Source organism: Pristis pectinata, chromosome 1, assembly GCF_009764475.1.
Source record: "Pristis pectinata isolate sPriPec2 chromosome 1, sPriPec2.1.pri, whole genome shotgun sequence".
NCBI lineage: Eukaryota > Metazoa > Chordata > Chondrichthyes > Rhinopristiformes > Pristidae > Pristis > Pristis pectinata.
In genome coordinates, this window is record NC_067405.1 from 61,623,326 (window position 1) to 61,651,177 (window position 27,852).

General features: G+C 41.0%; 1 protein-coding gene across 2 annotated transcripts; it reads right to left on the minus strand.

The window, feature by feature from the left end:
* On the minus strand, window positions 1-27,790 carry LOC127574032 (uncharacterized protein C2orf80-like). Of its 2 annotated transcripts, XM_052022626.1 has the most exons (10): window positions 27,733-27,790; window positions 21,566-21,647; window positions 21,287-21,396; window positions 20,570-20,651; window positions 16,126-16,208; window positions 14,959-15,046; window positions 12,550-12,627; window positions 5,082-5,166; window positions 2,097-2,256; window positions 1-846 (listed from the first exon to the last, which is right to left on the minus strand). In XM_052022626.1, exons 3-10 carry the CDS (start codon window positions 21,337-21,339, stop codon window positions 810-812), a joined length of 666 nt encoding a protein of 221 aa, XP_051878586.1. In that variant the 5' UTR covers window positions 21,340-21,396; window positions 21,566-21,647; window positions 27,733-27,790; the 3' UTR covers window positions 1-809. The 2 variants fall into 2 exon arrangements, with proteins under 2 accessions (XP_051878586.1, XP_051878593.1); XM_052022633.1 differs by lacking the exons at window positions 20,570-20,651; window positions 21,287-21,396; window positions 21,566-21,647; window positions 27,733-27,790 and adding an exon at window positions 18,418-18,499.
* Window positions 27,791-27,852: the final 62 nt, after the last annotated feature.

Sequence of the window (27,852 nt, forward strand, 5' to 3'; positions counted from 1 at the left end):
GTTCCAGGATTTAAACCCAGTGATGATGAAGAAATGGCGATGTACTTCCATGTTAAGATGGTCTGTGACTTGGTGGGGAGCCCACTGGTGGTGTCATTTCTATCGCTTGCTGCCCGTGTCTCTCTTGGTGCAAAGATCACTGGTTTGGGAGGTGCCACTGGAGTAACTTGGTTAGGTAACACCAATGCATTTTGTAGATGGTGGGCCCTGCAACCACTGTGGTTGGTGGTAGAGAAGATCTACAATAGTGATTGACATCTCCTGGATGGTATTGTGCTTCTTCAGTATTGTTAGAGTTGTACCCTTCCAGGCAAATGCAGAACAAAGACTGATAGCAGACTGACTGGGCAATGACAAACTGGGTTGGATTTGTCCTGCTCTTTTGTTAATAGGACATATCTGAGCAACTTTCCACATCATTGGACAGATGCCAGTGCTGTAACTGCACTGTTACAGCTTGACTACACACCACCAATTTTACACACGTTGTCTACTCACTTTGTTATCTCGCACATCTAAGACTACACAGTTCTCCATCTTCCATACCTATGGCTTCAAGACTGCTTCAATAATATCAAAGAATATTTGGAGCTCAATAAAATATTTTAGAAGCAACAACATAAATAAGAGAAGGGTTAAAAGAACAAGTTGTTTTCCTTATATGTTCACGTGCAATTTTAAATTGCTTCTAACTCCAAAAAAATTAATCAAGAGTAAAATCTTGAAGTTTAACTTTTTCTTTTTGCTTTTACATGTGATGGAAAATCAATCGTTTACTTCCTCAAACTCTGCTTAGCATCCTGTTTCTTCTATTCCATTGTCTTCTCCAGGACGGCTACTCGTTTCCTGATAGGAGGATACAAGTTCCCACACAATCACTTTTATTGCAATACCCTAAATATTATGCCCAGTATCCAACATAACCCTCTCTTAACTATGCTGAATAAAACAAAGTATTTGTTCAGAGTTCATTTGTACATAAATTAGCATCCAGTGGGAACTTCCCGGGTAATCTCTGTTCACATTCATGCTTCATTTATTTTCCCAAGATCAGGTTAACCTTTACAAACTTTATTTATACAGCATGGTAACAGGCCCTTCCAGCCCAATGAGTCTGTGCCGCCAAATTACACCCACGTTAACCTACCTACCCATCTTGAATCCCACTAATAATTGTCCTGCGGCTGGCCAGCAGGTCGACATGTAGTAGAGGGGCTCAGGGAGTCCTGCTTCGCCCATTCCCATCTTTGGATTTAGCGTAAAAGTGCAAATACTTGAAATTTGGCAGCAGCGGACAGGGGCGGGAATTGAACCCCAATCACTGGCACTTGTAATAGCATTGTGCTACCCGCTACGCTACCATGCTGCCCCTAACCAAAGATCAATAATAGTGATCAGTCAACATTATGCTCTACACAACATTATTCTGTCCCTATGCTCTGCATCATGTAGTCGTTAATCGAAATACACCTACATTGGAATTATCTAATCAGGTGCCTTGAATTAGTAATGTTTTCTTTCAAGTGAGCCAAGCTCCCAATCAACTTGTTTCAATGAATGCAGCATATTGCTGATTACCTAATGATCTGCCAAATAAATCTATATTGTTATAGAATACATTTCCATGATAATGCCGTTAATCTTTCTGGTTCCAAATTGTAAACAGTTGGTATGAATTTTATCAGCTCACAGGTAGCCCATTCCCATCCTGAACAAGTGTGGCATTTGAAAAAGTTTCTGGGATAGAAAAGTAAATATAACGTTGTTTATGGAGAGAAGTCGAGTGTATGACGCCATTTTTGGCCAGCATGGACATGATAGGAAAAATGACCTCCTCCTGTGCTTAAATTTCCATGGTTCTAAAGTCTCTACTCCTAGTAAAACAAAATGGATGTCTGTACCACCCTGACAATATGCATGTCTGGTGTTTCAAATATCTTGTCCAATTTATAACCAAATTTCATGCCGACTTGCTTTGCACAATATTTTCAATAACACAGCATATTCTTTTGTTTTCAGCAAAATTCTTCCAAGCTATATTCATTCATCCAAAAATTTACACCTTTCCTTTTAATAACAATTGCTATTCCTCTCACCCATACAACTGTTCCTTAAAAGTCTTTGTATTGACCGTACATACTGAATTCTCTTGAAACACACTATAATTGTCCTGTAGCTGGCCAGCAGGTCGACTTGTAGTAGAGGGACTCAGGGAGTCCTGCTTTGAGGCAATTTTCTTGACTTTCAGTTTTATACCTATTTAGAGAAAAAATATGGGTATTTAAAAACTAAACAAATGATTTAAGTTGCCATTATACCATTCAGATACTTATGCCGTTAATCTTTCTGGTTCCAAATTGTAAACAGTTGGTACGAATTTTATCAGCTCACAGGTAGCCCATTCCCATCCTGAACAAATGTGGCATTTGAAAAAGTTTCTGGGATAGAAAAGTAAATATAACATTGTTTATGGAGAGAAGTCAAGTGTATCATACATGACGGAAATTTTCAAAACAATCTGTTGTAAATAATCTTAAAACCAAAATTTCCAAATTGAAATCTATTATAAATCAACTTAATCTTCTGGTTGAAATCTTTTTTGTGATTTTTATTATGGATGGTGTCTTGAATACCATAGGAACCTAAATATGTCCTTCAGTAGAAACCCTAACAAATTGTCAAACCATAAAACTAATGTCAATGACAGTAGCATTATAGGGCTAAGGTAATTCAGTGGTTATGTTACAGGACTAATAGTTCAGAAAATCTGAGCTGAAATGAAATTTGAGAATTTGAGAAATATGGAAATTAAGACAGTTAGGGACAACAAAAGCAACTATTTTGGATTGTTGTAAAAGCTCCACTTGTTCACGAACTGCTTTTCCCCACCAGTTCTATAATGTGATTCAAATGCCACACCAACTTTGTCACTTAACTGTTATTTGAAATGGGTTAGGAAGATTCACAACTGAACAATCAAAAAGACCCACCCTATCTTCTCACTATGTAGAAATGAGCAGTAAATGCTAACCTTGCCGTTGATGACCAGATAATATGAATTGACACTGAAAGTTTTTTCCAGTTAGAGTGCATAGTTTAGAAGATTAAATAGAAAATGCATAGGTTATTTATCTAAATACAATAAAACTCTGTTTATCTAGCACATTTGGGACTTTGGTCACACCAGACTAGCAGATTTTCCAGACGATCGAATGTTTTTTTTTGGTACTCCAACAACCTTTTAATTCACTTTTTTTTAAATGTTACCCGGTGATGTTTCAGTGAACTCAGGGTAAGTTTAAAGGGAGCACAGCAATAGAACCAGCTGAGCTTAAAGGAAGCATGGCAAACATCACTTGGTGAGCCACATGATGAACTCTTAGGACTTCCAAATGGTTGGATAGCAGATTATCAGAGTTCTACTGTACAGATCATCGGAGTTCTAATGCACTCTCGGTCCTTGTGGGAAGCTAGAGAAGAAATTGCGGAGGCGCTTGGAGAAATTTTTGCTTCATCTCTGGCCACAGGTGAGGTTCCGGAGGACTGGAGAGTGACTTGTGTGGTACCATTGTATTAAAAGGGGAGCAAAAACAAGCCAGAAAACTACAGGCCAGTAAGTCTGACATCAGTGGTGGGTAAGTTGCTGGAGAGGATTCTGAGGGACAGGATCTACCAACATTTGGAGAGACAGGGGTCTGATTTAGGACAGTCAGCACAGCTTTGTACGTGGAAAGTCGTGTCTGAAAAATCTTTTGGAGTTCTTTGAGGAAGTAACCAAGAGGGTAGATGAGGATAGGGCAGTGGAAGTTGTCTATATGGACTTTAGCAAGGCCTTTGACAAGGTCCCTCATGGCAGGCTAGTCTGGAAGGTTAGATCACATGGGATCCAGGGGAGATAGCTGATTGGATTCATAATTGGCTCAGTGGTAGGAAGCAGAGGGTGATGGTTGAGGGTTGTTTCTCAGACTGGAGGCCTGTGCCTGGTGGTGTGCCACAGGAGTTGGTGCGCCACAGGAGTTGGTGCTGGGACTTTTGTTGTTTGTAATTTATAGAAATTATTTGTATGTGACTATACAAGGCATGGTTAGTAAGTTTGCAGATGATACTAAAATGAATAGTGTCGTAGATAGTGTAGAAGGTTATGAAAAATTACAGGAGGATCTTGATCAGCTAGGTATGTAGGCTAAGGATTGGCAAATGGCTTTCAATCCAGATAAATGTGAGGTATTACATTTTGGGAGATCAAACCAGGGTAAGACTTATACAGTGAATGGTGGGGCCCTGGGGAGTGTTATGGAACAGAGGGACCTAGGATTGCAAGTTCACTGAAAGCAGCGTCACAGGTAGATGGAGTAGTGAAGAAGGCGTCTGGCACACTGGCCTTCATCAGTCAGGGCACTGGGTATAGGAGTTGGGAAGTTATGTTGCAGTTATATAAGATGTTGGTGAGGCCGCACTTGGAGTATTGTGTACAGTTTTGGTCACCCTGTTATACGAAAGATGTTATTAAACTAGAAAGAGTGCAGAAAAGTTTTACCAGGATGTTGCCTGGACTTAGAGTCTTGAGCTACAAGGAGAGGTTGTGTAGACTAGGACTTTATTCCCTTGAACATAGATTTAGTGGTGACCTGAGAGAGGGAGACAAGATCATGAGGGACATAGACAGGGCGAAAGCACACAGTCTTTTTCCCAGGGAGGGTGTGCTAAAAACAAGAAGGCATAGGTTTAAGATAGGTGGTGAAAGATTTAAAAGGGACATTAGGGGCAGCTTCGTCACTCAAATGGCGGTGTGTATTTGGAACGAGCTGCCAGAAATAGTGGTTGAACCGGGCACATTAGCAACATTTAAAAGCCAGCTACCTAAGTACATGAATAGGATAGGTTTAGAAGACTATGGGCCAAATGCAAGCAGATGGGACCAGCTTGCTGGGCAACACTGTTGGCATGGATGAGTTGGGCTGAAGGGCCTGTTTCCATGCTGTACGACTCTATCACTCTATCCTACTGTACAAGTTATCTGGGAAGAACTTGAGAAAAAAAAGTACCTCTCAGCCTGCAAACAAAATATATAACCCACTCACTCAATTTTCTAGCATGTTCTGCTGCACAGGCTGCAGTCAGCATTGCAGAAGGATGCATGGACAAAATGGATGGTTGAACATGTCCCTGGAAGATAAAAGGAAACAACAGATGGCGATCGCCCTCTATCATCCATTCTCTGAAGCACACATTCCAGCAGCTTCTCATAAAACCCAGAGAGAGAGTGAACTCAAAATGACAGATCAGACTTGCTAAACCAATGCATTTAAGTAGATTAACATTAACTATTTGCCAATATTTGAAATGGACATTCCATTCATTAGTATTTGTGCTAATCAGGGCAGTGGTGTTAGGCTGACATATAATAGATAGTTGAAACAAAGATCAACACTTGGAGAAATATTATTTATTGTCAACAATTGAAACATTGCACTCCGCTCCTTTGAGGGCACAAATGTTATTCAGACAGATTTTAGATTCCTGCTGTCTCTCCCATAGAGGAAAAAGATAAAAATAAGAACCAGATTCATCTTTTTTGATATCTGGTAAGATTCCTTTAAATGTAAGTCACAGCAAATTTGGCACCCAGGTTTGATAATAGGGATTTGTGGCCCCAGCTGCTAAGATTATCAAGTCTCCAACTACTTTATGCATTTATTAAGATAAGATAAGATCTTTATTAGTCACATATACATCGAAACACACAGTGAAATACATCTTTCGCGTAGTGATTTTTGGGGGGCAGCCTACAAGTGTCGCCACACTTCCAGCGCCAACATAGCATGCCCATAACTTCCTAACCTGTACATCTTTGGAATGTGGGAGGAAACCAGAGCACCCGGAGGAAACCCACACAGATATGGGGAGAACGTACAAACTCCTTACAGACAGTGGCCGGATTTGAACGGTAATGATATTAAATACAGTTGGAAACACTTGTATCATTAGAAATTAATACAAAGCTATTCAGGCCACTTTGCCTTTATTGCCTTCCATATGTCCACTGTAACAACATGGCTTCAAGTCCCACTAAAGACTTCAAATCTACACCCACAATACAGTGCTGTGAGGGTGCTTTAATTTCAGAGGTCCCATCTTTCTAGTGAAATGTTAAACCACAACCCTCACCCTCTCAGGTGAATGTAAAAAATCCCTTTGTGTTATTTGAAGAAGAGTGGGGTTATATTCTGATGTCTTGGATTTATCCTTCAACCATTATCACTGGAACGGATTATTTGGTAAGTAACTCATTACTATTTATGGAATCTCACTGGCACAAACTAGCTGCTGTTCTTTTTATGATATAACAGTGACAAAAAAAGACAAATGATGTTGATGAATATAAATTTGTTTTGGCAACTTCTGAAGACAGTGGTAGTGGTGGTGACCATCCCACAGAATGCTGCTGGCATCAGTGCTCACCTCCCTCAGAATCATTGACTTGGCTGGGGAATGCCTGAGCATAAGGAGACAAAGAGAAGGGATAAAGAGAAGAAAAAAGAGAAGGGACTCAACATGACTGGATCAGGTGAGTGACGCCCCATAAGTTCTGCAACTATTCACCAATTTTGCTGCTTTGCTAGATGACATTGTAAGCGATGGAGATTGAAGCATTTAATTGCAGAGAAGCTGATGCAGTAAGCAAGTGGGTAAAACTATGCAAATAGATCAGAATCAGGTTTATTATCTTTCTTTTTCAATCTTTTTATTGAATTTCAAATTAATTCAAATTGATGTACATAACATTAATAATTATACATATGATACAAAGAGATCGGGATAACAATAACAGTTAATATTTATACTCACAAGGAGTAAAATATGTAATCTAGACCTCCCGCACTCTTGCTAAGTGTACATGATGGGAAAAAAAATTGAAAAGAAATTTAATTATATGAAGAGAAAACCCCCAAATCAAAAAAAAGTATAATATTAAACAAAAGCAAACCAAAAACTTCAAAGAAACAAAAACTGGACTGATATTTCTTCAATTAAAAAAAACACATTCTTATGTCGTCAGCTCTGCTCCTCTATATTCAAAGGTTATTGAAGGGGAAATCAGGTTTATTATCACTGACATATGTCGTGAAATTCGTTGTTTTGCAGCATTAGTACAGTGCAAGACACAAAAGCATAAAAATTACTAAATTACAAAAATAAATAAATAGTGCAAAAGAGGAACTTGTAATAATATTACAGTAGATTTCAATGTGGGTAACTGACAGGACATTGGACATACAGAAAATGGAGCACTTTCTAGATGGTGAAAACTATAAGCATTGGAGGTCCAAAAAGGCTTGAGGGTTCATGTATGTGGATTATTAAAATGTCACTGAGAGATACTGAATCATCTAAAAGGCCACTGTTCTACATATCTTGAAGAATATATCACCCATGAGAGTTAGGGGGCAAAGGTGAAAGTTTATGGAAATAAGGCCGCACCTGTACAAAGGTACTGGTTAGACTACCTGTGGGGCACACTGGGCAGATCTGAGCAACCTCGGCAAGATATGTTCGTCTTGGAAGGAGTGGAGCATAGAATTAACAGAATGATATTTAGACTTCAAGTGTTAAATTATGAAAGATTACAGAAGCTAAGGTAATATTTCCTGGAGTTTATGTTATGAGTTGAAGACGCAAGAGTCTGCAGATGCTGGAATCTGGAACAAAAAACAAAATGCTGGAGAAACCGTGCGGGGAAATGGACAGTCGATGTTTCGGGTCGAGACCCTTTGCCTAGACTGAGAGATAGAGGGGAGATCGCCAGTATAAAGAGGTGAGGGGAAGGGGTGGAGTCAGAGCTGGCAAGCGATAGATGGATCCAGGAGAGGAGTTGTGATAAGCAGAAGGAGGAGGGAAGAGTGGAAATAGTGACCGAGGCTGGGAGGTGATAGGTGGAGACAACAAAGGGCTGCAGATGATAGAATCTGATAGGAAAGGAAGATGGAGCATGAAACCAAGTAAGGGAAGTAGGGCGGGGTGAGCAGATGGGAACAGTAGGAGGAGGGAACCCGGCAAGAGGAGTGTGTGGGTGATGGGCAGATGGAAAGGGTGGAGGAGCCTAGCCTATCCAATCTCTCCCCATAACCAAGGTCCTCTGATATCCTGGTGAATCTCTTCTGCACTCTCTCCAGTGCAACCACATACTTCCAGCAGTTCGGTGACCAGAGCTGCGCACAATACTCCCAGTGTGGTCTACCCAGTGTTTTATAATGTTACAACATAACATCCCAAATTTTACATGCTATGTCCCGACCATATGCCTTCTTCACCCCCTACCTATCTGTGGTGCCACTTTCAAAGAACTATGGACTTGGATCCCTAGGTCTCTCTGTTCATTAACATTCCTCAGTGCCCTACCATTTACTGTATACCTCCTACCCCTTTTTGACTTACCAAAATGCATCACCTCACACTTGTCTGGATTAAATTCCATCTGCCAATGCTCTGCCTGACTTTCCAACTGATCTATCTCCTGTTGTAGCCTTAGACAACTTTCCTCACTCTCTACAACACCAATAATTTTCGTGTCATCCACAACCTTGCTAATCTTTACTCCTAAATTCACATCCAAGTCATTAATTATATATTACAACCAGCAAAGGTCCCAGCACCAATCCCTATGGTGCACCACTAATCACAGACTTCCAATCAGAAAAACATCCTTCCACCACTACCCCCTGCCTCCTATCATCAAGCCAATTTTGGATTAACCAGCTTGCCTTGGATCCCATGTGCCTTAAACTTCTGGATCAGCCTACCATGCGGGACTTTGTCAAGTGCCTTACTAAAGACCATACAGACAACGATATACTGTCTTGCCTTCATCAATCTCCTTCGTTACCTCCTCAAAACACTCAATTAAATTAGTGATAAGATATCCCCTCACAAAGCCATGCTGACTATTCTTAATCAGTCCCTACCTTTCCAAATGTATATAAATCCTGTCCCTTTGAATTGTCCTTAGCTCACCTACTAGTGATGTAAAGCTCACTAACCTGTAGATCCCTAGCTTATCCCTGCTGCCCTTCTTAAATAAAGTAACATCAGCTATCCTCCAGTTTCCTTGTGCCTTGCCTGTGGCTAACAAAGACACAAACATTTCCATTAGTGCCCCAGCAATCTCCTCTTTTTCCCATAGCATTCTGGGATAGCTCTTATTCAGCCCTGGGGATTTATCAACCCTTATTCAAAGGCATCAGACACCTCCACCTCAGTAATCAATGTATCCCTCCTCGAACTCATTATGCTCCATGTCCTTCTCCTTGATGAGAAGTAATCATTTAGGACCTTTCCCACATCCACTGGCTCCACACTTAGATTACCCCTTTGGTCCTAAGAGGACCCACTCTTTCCCTAGTTACCATCTTGCCCCCAATATATTTATAAAATGACCTAGGATTCTCCTTGATCTTACCTGCCAAGGATATTTCCTGACCTCCTTCCTCATTAAATACCTTCCTACACCCCCTATGTTCCTGAAGGGACTTGCTTGATTGTAGTTGCCTATACCTGTCATATGCTTTCTTTTTTTTCCTTGATCAAACCTTTGGTAGCCTTTGTCATTCAAGGTTTCCTAATCTTGCCTTCTTTTCCTTTCATCCTTACTGGACTGTCCCTGAATTCTTGCTAACCTTTTAAAAGACTCCCACTTGTCACATGTTGTTTTACCTGAAAACATCTGCTCCCAATCTACTTTTGCCAGGTTCTATCTTGCACTATCGAAATCAGTCTTCCCACAGTTTAGGACCTCATCCCTTTCCAAAATTACCTTGAAACTTACAGGGTTGTGGTCACTGTTTCCAAAGTGTTCCCCAACCAACAAGTCCACCACCTGTCCAGTTTCATTTCCCAAGATGAGGTAAAGTACAGGCCCTTCCCTGGTAGGACACTCTACATATAGTCTCAATAAACTATCTTGGATGTACTTTAGAAATTCTGTCCCATCTAAGCCCCTTACACTAAGTTAATCCCAGTCAATATTGGGAAATTTTAAATTCCTCCACTGCTGTAACTCGCACCTTTCTTTGATTTGTTTACTTATCTGTTCCTCCAGTTCCCAGTGACATAGGAGGCCTATGGTATAACCATGGGCAGAGCAGAAGGCAATGCACCTGCAACTGACTTCCAGCATAGCAGTGCACAAGTAATGCATGCACTGCAGCCTCTTACAACTACCAACCAGCCATCGGCATGACCCATTGTAGTTGGCCACATAGTTTTAACACACTCTCTAATGAAGAAAATAAATTGATGTGTCCAGAAAGATATGGTTGCCATCCATTGCTCTCTTTAATTTGGGCAATGCAGCAATGTGATGGAATTGATTCACCATCTTGTATGAGGGGGTAGAAGGGTGGGTTAGCAAGTTTGCAGATGACACAAAGGTCGGAGGTGTTGTGGATAGTGTGGAGGACTGTAGGAGATTGCATTGGGATATTGATAGGATGCAAAGCTGGGCTGAGAAGTGGCAGATGGAGTTCAATCTGGAGAAGTGCAAGGTGGTACACTTTGGAAGGACAAACTCCAAGGCGGAGTACAAGGTTAATGGCAGGATTCTGGGTAGTGTGGAGGACCAGAGGGATCTGGGGGCTCATATCCACAGATCACTGAAAGTTGCCTTGCAGGTGGATAGGGTAGTTAAGAAAGCTTATGGGATGTTAGCTTTCATAAGTCGGGGGATCGAGTTTAAGAGCCGCGAGGTAATGATGAGGCTCTACAAAACTCTGGTTAGACCACACTTAGAGTACTGTGTCCAGTTCTGGTCGCTTCATTATAGGAAGGATGTCGAAATATTGGAAAGGGTGCGGAGGAGATTTACCAGGATGCTGCCTGGTTTAGAGGGTATGCATTATGAGGAGAGACTAAGGGACCTAGGGCGTTACTCTTTGAAGAGAGGGAAGATGAGGGGAGACATGTACAAGATATTAAGAGGAATAGATAGAGTAGACAGCCAGCGTCTCTTTCCCAGGGCACCAATGCTCAATACAAGAGGGCATGGCTTTAAAGTAATGGGTGGGAGGTTCAAGGGAGATATCAGTGGGAGGTTTTTCACCCAGAGAGTGGTTGGTGCATGGAATGCGCTGCCTGGGGTGGTGGTGGAGGCAGGTACATTGGTGAAGTTCAAGAAATTGTTAGATAAGCGTATGGAGGAATTTAAAATAGGGGGATATGTGGGAGGAAGGGGTTAGATAGTCTTAAGTGAGGTTTAAAGGTTGGCACAACATTGTGGGCCGAAGGGCCTGTATTGTGCTGTACTGTTCTATGGTTCTATGGTTCTATATCTTGTGGCTACATCAGGTGTTCCCATGATAAATCAATTCTGCAGCTTTCCAGAGGATGGCACCAGTGTTATGTCTTGCTTCCCATTCTACTCCGAGCATGGGATCTCCTCAGAGCATTCTCCTCATGGCATCATATGTTAATACAGGCAGCACCCTGGCTATGTTGCAAAAGCTCCAATTAAAAAAAAAGTCAGAGGTATAAAAGTTAAGAACTGTACTAATATTAACACTATTCACAAAGCTGTTCCGTTAAAACGCTGAACTGCAAGTCATCATGCAGAAGGTTGCAAGAGACTGCAGATACTGGGATCTGAAGCAGAAAACAAGCTACTGCAGGAATGGGTCAGACAGCATCTGTGGAGGCAAAGGGATAGTTGGTGCTTCAGGTTAAGACCCTGCATCAGGACTGAGAGTGTAAAGGGGAGATAGCCAGTATATAGAGGGGAGGGGTGAGGGAGGAGCTGGCAAGCGATAGGTGGATACAGGTGAGGAGGTCTGAATGGGCAAATGGAGCCAGGTGGGGGTGCGAGGGTTGGAGATAGTGACCGAGGCTAGGAGGTGATTGGTGGAGATAGCATTGTTCATCCAGGGCTTCCTCAATACAAGAAAAAAACTAAACCAGTCATATACTGCAGAGAAATCTTCTGAAATTTAGCTGTTCATTAATTGTAACACTTTTTAATATCTTCCATTAAAAGATTTGATGTATTAGTAACATAAATCGGTGATCATCAGTAGTTACTTTGTTTTTCCTCTGCATCCTTAAACAGGCCAAAGTGAAGGAAATATGAACAACTACAATAGTTTTTTTAACCAAGTCAGTGATTGGAAACTAACATCAAACTGTAAGAACTGAACAATTGTTCAGCCTGTGCTTCTGCATAGTTGTGTTCTGTTGTTAAAGATTTAGGACAACCAAAAGGAAAAAGCTGTATGTATCTGTTAGTTTTAAAGCTGTATACACAAAATGGGTGCAAGGAACTGGAAGGAGGAAATTTTGCATAAAGTTTCTGTATCTCACCAGAGCTAATGGCTTAACAAACTGCTTTCCTGTAATTTGCAAATTTTGACAAATATTAATATAATATCTAGATGTTTTTAAGACAAGATAAATTAACAACTAAAGAAACAAAAATGCTTGAAGCAAGATTTATGAAATGACCGACTGGACTTTTCTCTCAAATTAGTTTTTTTTTTGTCTTTATCCCTCCATAGATAATCTTACCTTTGCTCTCTTACAGAATGGAGACATTGAGGGCCTAAATCTGTAAAGTTCAAGAATGTCTTCTAGTGGCATATTGTTCTGAAAATAGATTTTTAAAAATGACAGAGGCCTTTAGAAGAATATCAGGAACATTTCAGAATAACAATAGAAGTACAATTCACAACATGCATTGCAATGAACAAAAAAACATATGACAAAATGTTTCTGGACAATTGTTTTCACATCACGAAACAATAATTTACAAAAATGATTTAATTATGTGAAGAGTATAGGCTGTGGAAAACATTTAAATTTTAACAGTATAAGAAACAAATGTGGCACCTGTAACACATTCAGTTATTGATGTTATACTATTTTATTAGCTAAACTGTTTGAATCTCCAATTAAATTATGTTGGCTATAAACACAATACTTTTTTAGGCGCTGACATCAGATTTTAGGAGTTTAATCCCATTTTAAAGTATTTTAACCCCATCCCCGAAGCTACACAAATGCTTTGGGCTAGAGATCTGGATGATCCACTATTATGGACATCTTCATTGTTCTTTCATCCCAGATGAGGATAAATAATTACAACCCCTTCTCTCTCAAATTCTTATAATGGAAAATTTTGTTACTTGATAGGCCAAGACCTGTGAAATTTAGACCCCAAAGATCTGTAAGTTCTGATTCCTAATCAGCCTCACGGGTTGGGAGGTTTACTCTATGCACACAGCAATGTGACTCGGTTTACACCCTGATTCCAGAACAATATTCAGGATAATTTCAGCATTTACTGTAATATATAAACTTCTGCTGTTGTTATGCATCAAAATTGAAGGAACTGATTAATAGGTTAGATGAAGTAATTGACTAAACAGTGAATTTGAAAGGACAATAGCAGTCTATGTTACTAATAAACAGCACTGTATGGTATTGGTAGATTTTGTATTGGAAAGGGATACCTTTAACTGATAAATTCATCCTGCTGCAATTTGTGCCATGATTTGCACTATTCTATACTGCAATATTTTAAAAAAAGACTGGAAAGCTTGGCATTCCTTTGTTATTAATATCATTTAATACTAATTTCTATATTGGCCAGATCATACCTGAGATGACCAGAAGGTCTAGCTTGGCTTCAGTGCTAGTCCCATGGTCACACACACCCTGATAGGCTTCTGACCTTTCAGAAGACCTTGTCCACTATTCAGTATGTCCCTGATGATCAATGATGCAGGAAGTTGGATGCATCAGTGTGTCTGGCACTTCTGTGCTGCTTCTTGCATTGATGCTACAGTTCTGGTCACCACACCATTGGAAGAGCATGATTAAGCTAGAGAGGGTTCAGAAAAGATTCACAAGGATGTTGCTGGATTGGAGAGCTTGGAAGAGATTGGGTAGACTAGGTCTGTTTACCCTGGAGCAAAGGAGGCTGTGAAGTGATGTCATAGAAGTATATAAAATTATGAGACACATAGAACGTGTAGATACCAATGTCTGTGTCCCATGGGAGAGGTGCCTAAAACAGCAGAGCATAGGTTTAAGGTGAGAGGGAGAAGGTTTAAAGGGGATCTGGGGGTAAACTTTTCACACAGTGTAATTAGTACCTGGAATGAGTTGTTGAGGAGGCGGCGGAGGCAAAAACAGTATTAAGAAGCATCAAGCAGGGCATGTAGGAATATGGACTTAATGCAGGCAAGTGAGACTGGTATAGATAGGCATGATGGTCAGCACAGAAGGGCCTGTTTCTGTGCTGCACAACTTCATGACTCCATAACTGCCGACTAGCCATTAATGTGATTCAGCAGGTTACTCTCCAGGGTTGGGGCGCCACCCCTGTGGTTATACAGTGATCCTTTGTCCATTCTTTTTCTAGTCTGACTGTAAATTGTAACATTTCTTTCGTCTTAGCTTAAGTAATTAATGGGCCGATAGTCCTTAGGGTAGAATCTCAAGGTTTTACTGATATTCCAGGTGGGCTTGAATGGTGCTGTTGTGGAACATCAAAGAATCTATTTTAATATTCTGGCTACTTTAATAAATGAGATATGTGGCTGGTATTTAATTCTGAAAAATGCAAAGCTTTCTTTTTTTTATTAGGAACCTTTAATAATGCTATCCCTTCAAAAATAACTGCAAGTCCAAAATATCCACAACAAACAAATTCATTTCAAATTAATAGATTTCAATGAAAGTGGATGATTGAAACAATTACAATTGAACCATTATCTTCAATTAGCTTCTGATAAAAGGCTCTCAACCTGAACCATTCAGCTGTCTGACAAGCTGAACATCTCCAGCATTTTCTGTTTTTATTTTACATTTGACTAAACTATTTTTTGTTGTACAAATAAATATAATTTTAAGACTTATTACAGTAGAAAAACACACACATCAAGTTACTACAATGAAAATGCAACGACTTGCCATTAAAGTTCCAGCGAAAGAAGAAAGGATCATTGCTTCTCTTTCCATTTTATTTGGGTATTTAGAAAGAGCACAACTTGAAATAGTCCTATAGTCAATAAAAGGAAATTAGGTGTACTTCAGGAATGCACCATGTATTTTGCAATAGTGGTGTAATATGCTATATTTCAGCTGTCCATGCGTGGTTTTTATCATCGAGAGAGAGGAATTCTGAGAGAAGGTGAAAGTTTCTCAAAGGGAAGGAGCAAGAATTGGTGAGTAAGTGGTTAGCATTATATAAATTGCAATCAAATCAGATTTAATATTTTAATTAATTTATACACAAAATAATCTGAAATCTGGAGTCTTAACTACATTCTTCCAAACTCTGTAACCCAGACAATACCCTATTTACAGGATCATTTATATGCAAAATGCAATCATCTTCTGTTTATATTTCAAAAGTTGACAAAAATACCAGGAGTTGAATTATTCAGAATTTTTTTCCTTTCCATGAAAAATGTGCAGGTGCACGTCACCCTGAAATTTCTAATACATAAATACAATATTTTGACAAACAGGTTACTCATCCACAGAAATTAGCTGTATTTAAATAATTAACAATTTAAAAGCATTTGAAAACTACATATACATGCTGATTCTACCAGTAATAATGTCTTCCTCTGAAAGCTACTGTAACTTTAACTAAGAAGGTGTTCTGATTTTAGACAGCATCAACAGATGATTTGTTTCGTGTTTCAAAATGTCCTGAAAATTGTTCCTCTTTGGATTTTGAGTTCCCATATAATTGACGGAGCTCTTAATATTCCATAATTTTATGCATAAAATATATTCCTGTAGCATTCTTTAGCCAGAGGGTAGTGAAATTATGGAATTCTTTGCCACGTCCAGCTGTGGAGGCCCAATCATTGGGCGTGTTTAAGGAGGAGATTGATAGGTATCTAATTAGTCAAGGTATCAAGGGATATGGGGATAAGGCTGGAAATTGGGGCTAGATAGGAATAGTTTTCATTTAGCTCATGTGGCAGACTCGATGGGCCAAATAGCCTACTTCTGTTCCTTTGTCTTGTGATCTTGTGATAGGGTTTGGTTGCTTAAAAATGACCTAGTTGATTACAAAATAATATTATTAATCAATTCTTAATTAGTCACAGTTGGGGTACTTACACTTTTTCATTTTCAGGAACTTCCCAGTCTTCCTCATCAGTTAACCAAAGCAAAGCAACATTGATAGCCAGCTCATAATGTGCCTAAAGCAATAACATTTAAATGGTTATTTTTAAAGTTATCTCTGCATTGTATGTTATGGAGACACTGCTTACTGTACCCATGCATTTGAGTCTTTATAGAAGGTCACATCATTGGGGAAACAGAACTACTAGCACCTAGCCAAATACCTCTGTATCTAGAAGCAGTAGAGCCTGAACATGATCATAGAAAAATTATATAAAATCACTCTTTATTACATTCATTTTTTTGTTTCAGCTGTGATTTATAACTCTGGTGCTAAAACAATACTGTCACAAATCTGAATGGGTGAATCTAAGTGAAAGCTTTTAAGTACTTAAAGATAATAAAAACTCAGCACTTTGAAGCCCAGTGCAAGTCCAATGTGACATAGCCAACATAGTACTCACTCTCACCAGTGGCAATGATGTAGCGATTGACACAACTGGTATTCCTTTTTGCACCCATCATTTTCCTACCTGTGGTCTCTAGACAATCTTTGTGCTATAGTCAAAATTATAAAGACATTTTTTTAAGCCAAGATTATATTTTTGAATGCTGAAATTGGTATGGTTGAATGCCAATGTGACTGAAGGACAGAATGGCCAGTGCAAAGGTAATTATGAGGAATATCCTCTGTGCACATGGAGAGACATGGAGTTGCAGAGCTGCCCCTTCATAGCTTACTCCCTCCCGGAAAGGAAAGATTAGGGGAAAAATGTGTTGCATTTTTAACTTGGTAAATGCCTGATGCTGATAATAGAATAATCAGTGTCAACAATTCTCACGTTAATAAATATTATTACAAAACAAAAGAGCAATCCACTTCCATCGGCAGTGAGAATCATTGTGAAGGAGATGGGAAAGAAGTTGTTGAATGTGATCATTAACATAAGTGGGGGCTTCCACAAATGGCAGGCTAACGTGATAAATGAACATGTTGCAGTTTTGCAGTGTTACAGATTAGGTTGCTATTTGGTGAAGGTCCCTTTAAGACGTAGTACAGTTGTGTGTGTGTGTGTGTGTGGTCATTACGACAACAGCAAGATAACAATGTGTTGACGTTTTGGTTCAGTCAGAAAAGAGATAGAGGAAGAGAGAAACACTGTTTGCTGGTCTCTGTATCGATGGATGACAAACAATAACTGTGTCTGTCACTACAATCCACGTATGGATTTTTGGGGTAATCCAGTGGAGTCCACTTTGTCGTTAACCTGTAGAAGGAAACAGGTATTTGTGTGGACGGCCACGTCTCGAGTGCCTTTCGGGATGGCAGATACTTCGGAACAAAGCAGTGGAGATCATCAGTGTCGGAGATGTAGTATGGGTTCCATCGTGGAACATTTGGATTTTGTAATTTCTCTATTCTCTCTCTACATTTTCTCTTCAGTCAACGGTGGTTTTGCAAAAGCCTTTGCTCACGTGTCACCTTATGGCTTGCTGAACTGAACTTTGAGAACTATTCCTGGACTTGGAGTTTGGGAATTTGCCACACACACACTTCGAGTTTAGTTTTGGGGGTTAATGTTTAATATGTAACATTTTTACTTTTAACATTCTAACATTTTTACATTTATTTTTTCTTATTATCATACGTAGTTATTAATAAAATAGTTTCTAATACTTATACATGACGGTGTGTTTCTTTTGTTGCTGGTCCGTAACAGCAGTAAGTTTCATGGAAAAGGAGAATTATTTCCTTGCCCTTTTATATTAAATTTTACAACAAAGAGAAGGTTCTAATAGGGTCATGTTTCTGATCTTTCTCTCACCTCTCTTCACTCCACCCTATCAACATATTTCTCTATCTTTGCATCTCAGATGCTTATCCAACTTCCCCTCAAATGCATTTGTGTTAGTCCTCTCAGCTATTCCATTTGATACCAAGTTCTACACTCTAATCACACTGAATAAGAATGTTTAAGAAAGATTAAGAATTTCCTACCGGATTTATCAGCGACTATTATATAACTATGGCTTTAGTTTCTGGATCATCCACAAGTGGAAACATTAATTAAACAGATTCCTACAAAGAGACTTTGGGCAGAAGTTGTATTCACCATCAAATACCAAGTCATGATTATTTTGACAGTAAATAACAGACACCTAGAAGTAACCTAAAAATTGCAATCAGAAAAAGGCACAAAACACAATAAAACATCTAAAGGTAACTTATTGGTGAGATACTATAGTAATGATGGCAAGATCAAAGATGTTAACTATGAAACTTACAGTAACTTTCATATTTTCATGCATGTATAGGGTATCATGAAAGTTTTGAAGTTGTCAGTGCAGTTGTGCATACTGTTTTCAGTCTTCTTCCACCACAATTAAGGAAAATCACTTGAAGTGAAATGAATTTAAAATACTTGTCTAAAGTCCCTTTGACGTGACAGCTGAAGGCTTCCAAAAAGAACCTTACCACAGTGATCGTTTAATCTGTGTGGGGCTTTCTTCTAAGTCATTGGTAAGCACTATTGATCACAAGTTCTGGGTCATGATGGTTACTTTTGCATAGAGCCAGCAGGGACTGGATGGGCTGAATAGCTCCCTTCTATTCTGTAATCATTCTGTGATTTTGTAATGTTAGATTAGCGATTTAAATTCCTGACATGTATGCTTCTATTTTCTGTAAGTTGAGAGGCTGTAATGCTACCCAGTTTATATGTAAACAGAACTTGGCACAGTTTTCCATGTCCACAGTGCCTTAAGCTCATTCAAAAAGTAGTGATTAATGAATTATGTCTTACTGCAAATATAATATAAAATGTCTATCTGAAACTTAATGCACAATTCATTTAAGTAACAAGTGTTAGCATTGTTTCAGTGGAAACTGAAACCTTTGATTCGAATATTAATGGTTTAGACCCCATTCAAAGACAAACACAGAATTAGGCTGACGCTAAGCATGATTCTGCAAATAAACCATCATTAGCTGTTAACTTTGTCTTGTTTAATAATTCACAAGGGAGTGAATTTATTCATATGTTAAGCTTAATGGAAAGTCAGAGGTGCAATTCCTCATAAAAATCTGAACTGGTTAACTTAATTCAGTTAAGCAAGACAACTGTAGGCATCAGTTATCCTTAAGCATACACTGACAAACGCCACATAAGTTCTTGGCAAAATGTTAAGGGATTTGAAGTTTTTGGAGGTATAGGTCCCAGCATTCATACATTGAGCTTTAAGAAAAAGTAAAGCAAACTGGTTTTATTATTTTTTTCATCCCTACTTAGCATTGAGAAGCTGGTGGTGAGCCACTTTCTTGAACCACTACAATTCTTCTGGCGAATGCACTCCCACGGTGCCATGATTTAGATCCCATGACAATGAAGGAACGGCAATGTATTTCCAAGTCAGGGTGGTGTGCAACCTAGGGTCATGGAAGCATACAGCACAGAAACAGGCCCTTCAGCCCACCAGTTCATGCCAACCATCAAGCACTCTTGTACACTTATCCTATACTAATCCCATTTTATTCCCTCTACGTTCCCATTGACTCTGCCCACATTCTACCACCCACCTACACACTAGGAGCAATTGATAGTCACCAATTAACCTACCAATCTGCACATCTTTGAAGAGAAACAGGAGCAGCTAGAGGAAACCCAAAGGGAATGTATAATCTCCACACAGACAGCACCAGAGGTCAGCTTTGAACCCAGATCACTGGAGCTGTGCAGCAATAGCTCCACTAGCTACACCACTGCGCTGACCCATGTTTCCGTGTATCTAAAGCCCTTGCCCTTTGTGATGGCAGAGGTCACATGTTTGGGAGGTGCTGCAAGGCATTTAGTGGATAGTACATACTGCAGCCACCGTGCAGACTATAGCTTGACAGCTCTCCAAATTTAGACACCAACCTCAAATGTTCAGGAAGATAACTTTGCAAGGTCAGCTGTGATGAGAGCAACTTTGCTGTCTCCAATTTCAGAGCCCAGGTCAATATAGGTGATCCATCCACTTCTATTCTTTCTTTGTTCCAATCCCAATGAAGCAGCTATGATACAACTGAATAGCTTGACGTGCCATTCCAGAGGGCATTTGAGAGTCAAATACATGAGTGGTTTGGAGTCACATCTGGACCAGACCAAATAAGTATGGTAGATTTCCTCCTCTGACAAACCTGTAGCTTTTATGGTCATAATTATTAATGACAGTTGTTTGTTCTTAAATTCCAAATTATTGATCTGAATTTAAACTCCGAAGATGCTGTAGTGGGATTTAAGCTCAGGTGCCTGAATCATTAGTCTAGGTCTCTGGATTACTAGTTGGGTAACTTAACCACTGCGCTGTGAAGTCCTGATAAAGGAATATTCCTAACAAGTAAATATTATTTCAAATTTTCCATGTAACAAGAATTATATGTAGTTTATATTATTACCAGATCAGTGAAGTAAGTTGACTCCATTTTTCCCTTGGGATCGAAGTTGTTTTCATGAAGTCTGGTGCCAATGTAGTTTCTCCTTTATATAAAAATAGGTCCTTAGATTCTGGTTACATGACAAAAGCACAACAGCAGAAAATAACTAGATTGTTTCCTATCTTATTAAGAGTACAATTTCCAATCTATGACAGATCACTGAGCTTCTGCATGTAGGTTAAAACATAGCTTTATGTAATGTTAAGCCAGAACAACCATAAAAAATTGGGTTTAATTCTTACATTTGCTATAAGATGTGGGACCATCAATGTCCCTGGGCTAATGAGAGGAAAAATTGCAAGAAAATAATCATAGAAGATTCCAATCCCCAATTGTTAATCAACGGTCTCTGAGAAAAATGTGTTTGACAGATGTTGGATGAAACCAAAGATGCTTTTATCTGTTATTCCCACAATAATCTAAATCTGTTGACACTCAAGTCAGGCATTAAACAGAGAAGATGGTCACTTTCATTTAGAATTAGAGGGCCACTAGTACCTCAAGGACCATGCAGCAGCAGCACATTTAGGAGAAAAAATGAGGGTGAAAAATAAAAGTTATCGACCATTCTGGTTATCCTTCAAGTTAAGAGTTTTTCTTCCCTTCATGTATCCTTCAGTTATTTTTATATGCTTGCACACAAAATAGAGAGGTAAACTATTACCATCAGATACATACAATAATTTTTCAATTTCTTTCTTGATACGTTTTCTTTCCAATTTCAGTGCCATTCTCCTTCAAAAATCACGATGTGAATGAACTCCAGAGACTGTGCATTATCTTATCCTCTGCAATGAAAGTTAAGTTTCTTTACTAGGAATAACACCACAATTCTAATTTCAACTGTATTTACTGATAAAACATTTTGAAAACTAAATGATTAAAGACCATTTCAATTTTTTTCCACGTGTGGGAAATTACTCTCAAAGATATACATTTTGTAATTAAATACACTACCTGATTTCTATTGCTCATATACAGTGCTGTCCCAGGAATTCAGGAACCCCATTCTTAAGAATTCAATCCAATATATTCTTGACTTCAAAAAAAGAAGTATAACCATTGATAAAGATAGCAAAATGAGCTTGAGAAGTTTTCTTTTGTTGCTAAAAGACAATACTCAGGCTTCTGTTCTCAATCCAAAGAATCAAAGTACTATTCTGTTGCTTGGAAACCTTGCAGTCAACAAAAATGGCAATGTGTGCCCTGGGCTTAAATTACACGTGTCTCAATTACGGTATAATATTTCCCAAGTGCTTAGTCAGCCAATTTATCTTCAATTAGAAACCAACAAAGAAATGCTTCTTTTGTTATAAAGTAGCTTTCAGATACTCTGACAAACTGTTTGTAGTGTACTCAAATTTATTTTGTAGAAGACAGATATTTGCTTAGTTAAGTTTAAATTTTATTAGAATTGTTCTTTCTTTAAATATTTCATAGAATACTCTTGTATCAGTATCAATGGCATTTAACCTGTCAGGCAAATTTAGGTCATATTCCACTTGGGTAGCCTGCAATCCAATGGTATGAACATTGAATTTTCCAATTTCAGGTAACACACACCCCCAGTGCTCCTTTCCCACTCTTGCTGGTTCAGCCAGGTTCTCTCTCCCCATGGTTCACCTTTTCCATTCTCACACCCTAAACCCCTCCCCCCACCCTTTACCTAGGTTCATCAGCCTCCCCCTTCTACCCATCCTTTCCCCTCCCCCATCAAGTTCCATCTACCCATCACCCTCCCTTATCTACTTTTACTTTCACCTTTTAGCCTCTGTCTCTACCTTCTTCTCCCCTTCCTCCTCCACCCCCACCCAGCTCCACGTGCCCATTATGCCTCCCTTATCTTGTTATCACCTTCCAGCCTCTGTCTCTACCTCACCTGGCTTCATCTGCCTAATTTTTTTTATTATGTTTCCACCTATAGCTCAACAACTTGTCTCTGAACACCACCCCACCCTCCTCCAAAGATGGCCATTGTGGACATGGACAGGTGTTCTGCAAAACGGTCACCTAGTCTAGACTTGGTCTTGTAGCGGCTAGCTACACTACTATAGAATAAAGACACGGAGTCTGTTGCTTGGATTCAGAAGTCGATTGCTAGACAGGGCGCGGTGCGCCTTTTAATACCGAAACTCTTCCTGCGCTTCAGTTACCGCGCAGACGTCACGCGCGGGTCACCTGACCTTCCCGCGCGCGGGCTTTCCTAGCCCAATGATGGAGAAGAAGGAGGGCCCCGCGCCATCTTGTGTCAGGGCCTCCGACGCGCTCGCGATCTTGGGAGCCGGTTCAATACCGGTAAGGTGACTCGCCACAGTCTCACCAATATAGAAGAGGCCACATCAAAAGCACCGAATGCAGTAGACGAGGTTGGAGGAGGCGCACGCGAACCTTTGCCTGACCTGCAAGAACTATTTAGGTCTCTGGATGGTGGTGAGGGGTGAGGTGTAGGGACAAGTGTTGCACCTCCTATGGTTGCAGAGGAAAATGCCAGGGGATGGGGGGGGGGGGGGGGGGGGGGGGTGGGGAGGGATGAGCAGACCAGGGAATCATGGAGAGAGTGGTCCCTGTGGAAAGCAGAAAGGGGTTGGAGGGGAAGGTGTGACTGTTGGGGAGATCCCATTGCAGCTGGTGGAAATGATGAAGGATGATGTGCTGGATGTGGAGGTGAAAAGGTGAGAACCAAGGAAACTCTGTCTCTGTTCTGTCTGGGGTGATGATAGCAGACTTCTCCACTCCCCTCACCCACTCCAACCTCAACCCCTCTGAACGCACAGCTCTCCATTCGCTCTACACTGTAACGGTACCACCCTAGCCTGTGGGTTTGATGCCTAGTCATCAAACCCACCGGCTAGGGTGGTACCATTACAGTCTGCAGAACTGACTTCTAGTTTGTAGGGGCTAGACAGCAACTCTCAGACACCTCCTCATACTTACCTCTGGACCATGGACCCATTAATGAACACCAGGCCACTGTTTCCCAGACCATCACAGATCTCATCACATCAGGAGATCTCCCCTCCACAGCCTCCAACGCGATTGTGCTGTAACCCCACTCTGTTCTCTTCCACAGCTCCAAACCTCACTCTCCAAGATGTGCCCAGGACCATTATTTTTCATTGTTCTCCGCCGTATCCGTGCTCTCTTCCAGGCCTCCCAGTTCAGCTCCAGCCTGGGTCTCGGGTACATTCACTCTATCCATCGTTGCTCTCTCTGGTTCTCTCTCTGTGCCCTCTGCTCTACCCACTCTGCAATGTGCCAATACCTTCTGGCCCTCTCTCTCTTCCACAGCTCCGGACCTCTCTTCAAGATGTGCCCGGGACTGTTATTTTTCGTTGTTCTCTGCTGTATCCATGCTCTCGTAACCGCGACCTGCATCTCCCCGTTGCCAGTCACTTCAACTCCCCCTTCCACGTGATCACTGATATGTCAGTCCTCAGCCTCCTCCACTGCCAGGAGAATTCCAAGTGCAAACTGGAGGAACAGCACCTCATTTTCCATCTTGGAACCTTGCAGCCTAACAGCATGAATATTGAATTCTCCCACTTTAAGTAATCCCCACACCCCTTCCCTACAACTCCACCCCACCAACCATGCTTCTTCTCTTGTTCCCTTTCCTAGCTTTTTTTTCTAACTTCTTGTTTCCTTTCTCTCCTTACCTTTGACCCATCCCCGGTGGATCTGCTCTCCCCTCCTCCCACGCACCTGCCTATCACTATCTCTTACCTGCGTCTACCTATCACCACCCTGTGCCCACACCGCCTCCCCTCTTTTGTCCACCCATCACTGCTCTGCTTTTCCCTCCTATATAGTGGGCTTCCCCTTTTCCTATCTTCAGTCCTGAAGAAGGGTCCTGACCCGAAACATTGACCGCCTGCTTTCCTCCATGGATGCTGTCTGGCCTGCTGAGTTCTTCCAACATCATTGTGTTTTTCATCTAGATTCCAGCATCTGCAGTCCTTTGTCTCTCTGTCCGCTTCTATCTCCTACCCAAGGTCCACAACAGGACTGCCTGGGAGGCACAAAACACCAGACACCAAAAATATATGGATTTTGTTACAGCGTTGAGGGATGGCTCTGTCAAATCGGGTTATTTTCAAATCCGCAGGTTCTTTCAGGAGTCCAAGTATGAGTTGAAAACAACTTGGTGCTTCACAAAGTTTTATTGGAAAAGTTTAAAACAAACAGTCATATAGCACATGGCACTAGCTTTACTACTAGGAGATGAGCCGAGACAAAAAGAACTAAAGATGAGCTAGGGTTGGGGGTTGGGGGGGGGTGGGTGGGGGTGGGTGGGGTGGAGGTGGGGAAGATAGCAAGAGAGAGATCAAGCAAGATAAGCAAGAGAGAGATAGAGGGAAGAGAGTGATTAACAAAAAAACACCTTTTATACCTGAGATAGGAGGTACTCCTTAGCTAACAATAGTCCAATCAGGAAACCTATTAGATACCTGTGTCAAAACCAACCAATGAGAAAGCACGTATTCACCTGATGGATGAACCGATAAGCTAGGAAACGGCCATTCCTTGTGCAGCCACTTGAGGTGTATTAAACACTATACATGTTAAAAAAAACTAATTAAAACAGTCGAATCCAACAGCTCCCTCAATACAGTAACAGCCAGAATATCAAGGGACAAAACAGACATGTCCTAAACCGTGCATTAGGTGGAGGGATATGTCTTTAACAATGTGTTAATACAGGAGATGGCCACTTAATGCTTTCCCTCATCTCATCATCAGGGTTTCAATGAGGGTCAATATGAACATTCATCTATTGTCTTCCCCTTCATATGTGCCACACCCAATGATTGGTTTCGATGGTCTTAAAGTATCAGTAGAAGTTAGATTGTGAACAGGTTTGTGTTTTGGAGACTGGTTCTTGTTTGTCTTAATGCCTGTTGACAACATAATTCCATAACTCCTGAATGATCCCTAACAGTGGCTTCCCTCTAGCATGGTTGGTGGAGCCTACATGCACATTTCCTCCATTTCCCAGACTTCTTCTCTTACCAGCCCCTCCTCCGAGACAGAACAGAGATAGAGGTTCCCTTGGTCCTCACCTTTCACCCTCCCAGCCTCCACATCCAGCACGTTATCATTTGTGATGAAAAACACTATGATGCTGGAGGAACTCAGCAGGCCAGGCAGCATCCGTGGAGAAAAGCAGGCAGTCAACGTTTCGGGTCAGGACCCTTCTTCAGGACTGAAGATAGGAAAAGGGGAAGCCCAATATATAGGAGAGAAAAGCAGAGCAGTGATAGGTGGACAAAAGAGGGGAGGCGGGGTGGGCACAGGGTGGTGATAGGTAGATGCAGGTAAGAGATAGGGATAGGCAGGTGCGTGGGAGAGCATCCACTGGGGGATGGGTCAAAGGTGAGGAGAAAATAAACACTTATTATTTCCACCAACTACAATGTGATCCCACCGCCAGTCACATCTACCTGTCCCTACTCCTTCTGCTTTCCACAGGGACAACTCTTTCCATGACTCTCTGGTTCTCTCAACCCTCCCCACTCACTCCTCCCCATCCCCGGGCACTTTCCTCTGCAACTATAGGAGGTTCAACACTTGGACCGATACCTCCTCCTTCACCATCGTCTTCAACAGCCCTTCCAGGCCAAGCAGAGATTCACGTGCACCTCCTTCAACCAATTCTACTGCATTTGGTGCTCTTGATATGGCCTCCTCTACATCGGCAAGGCCAAGCATAGAATAGGCAATCATTTTGCAGAACACCTGTGCTCCATCTGCATTGGCCATCTCAAGCTCTCGGTTGCAAGCCACTTCAACTCCCCTTCCCTCTTACCATGGCCATTAGCCAGGAATCAGTGGAGACTTTGCATTCTTTGAAGTAGGCTTTAGAGCACATCCTTGAATCTTTTCCTCTCTCCTGGTTGGCTGTCAGGCATGCAAACAACATGGCTTACCTAATGAAGCTGACTGGATGTAACTAGGGCCTCTCTGCTGGGAGGTTGTCCTGGGAGTGGAGGCTTATCCTTCCAGTGGATTTGATAAGATATCCTTATCAGTCATATGTACATCGAAACAGACAGTGAAATGCATCTTTTTGTGTAGAGTGTAGAGTGGCAGCCCACAAGTGTTGCCACCTTTCCGGTGCCAACATAGCATTCCCACAACTTCCTAACCTGCACATCTTTGGAATGTGGAAGGAAACCGGAGCACCTGGAGGAAACCCACGCAAACACAGGGAGAATGTACAAACTCCTTACAGACAGCGGCTGGAATTGAACCCAGGTCGCTGGTCCTGTAATAGCGTTACTCTAACCGCTACACTACCATGCCTGGATTTGGAGGATTTTGCGAAGAGAGCACTGACGTTATCTTTTCAGTGCTCTGAGGTACCTATTGTAAGTAATCCAGGTCTCAGCAACATATGAAAAGGCAAGGGTCATTGCTGTCTGAAGACCATTCTGCTGAGTTCCTCCAACAGATTGTTGCTCCAGATCCCAGCATCTGCAGTCTCTTGTGTCTCCATGAGATTTATATCAGGTTGAGATTTTGATCTTCAAACACACCTTTTCTCAGTCGATCAAAGGGTGCACTTCGCTGAGAGGTGGCTCTCGAGGTATGAGAATTGGTCCAAGTTTTGCAGGGTTTTGCCATCAACCCTTATTGTCTAACAGTGGTGTTGTACAGCAGGAGAAGGTTGGCGAAGGACCTTGTCTTACATAAGGCCAACTCCCTTACTTAATGATCGGCATGGACATGGTGAGCTGAAGGGCCTGTTTCTGTGCTGTATAATTCTGTGACCATAACTCTTATGCTTCAGTGTATGTGTTAACAGTGATTTGGAACCAGCCTTCCAGCAAGAGCAAATGTAAATATCATTTGCATACTACAGCTCAGTTAATGAGGTGCTAGACCTTGGTCTGGAATGCAGTCATCGTTGGTGGAATAGCCTCCTAATGTCTGTGATGCTGCTGCAAGCAAGTTTTTCATTGCCCCTGTATCTCACCAGACTTGTGTATATGCCAATAACCTTGATGTGACAAGTAGTTTTGTTGGCGGTGAGATGTAGTATTGCCATGAGAAAGATGGAATAAGGTGTCTCCAAAGCATTTGACTCATTGCGTAACCACACCTAGCTCTAAAGTATTACTTACCGATGCACAGCAGCACCAAGCGTCACAAGACTGCATGCCATTACCATTGAATGTAGCCAAAAACATATCTGATAGCAGAAGATAGAAATAAAACAATTGCAGATACTGGAAACCTTAAAT

What these genes read in the sequence shown, in the direction of transcription:
- LOC127574032 (XM_052022626.1), bottom strand. Translation starts at nt 21,339, where the DNA reads ATGGCACTGAAATTGGAAAGAAAACGTATCAAGAAAGAAATTGAAAAA. An exon ending in CAACTTACTTCACTGATCTG is followed by an intron (nt 16,209 to 20,569) that starts GTAATAATATAA and finishes TTATTGCTTTAG; the next exon opens with GCACATTATGAGCTGGCTAT. An exon ending in AGAACATGCTAGAAAATTGA is followed by an intron (nt 2,257 to 5,081) that starts GTGAGTGGGTTA and finishes TTCTCTAAATAG; the next exon opens with GTATAAAACTGAAAGTCAAG.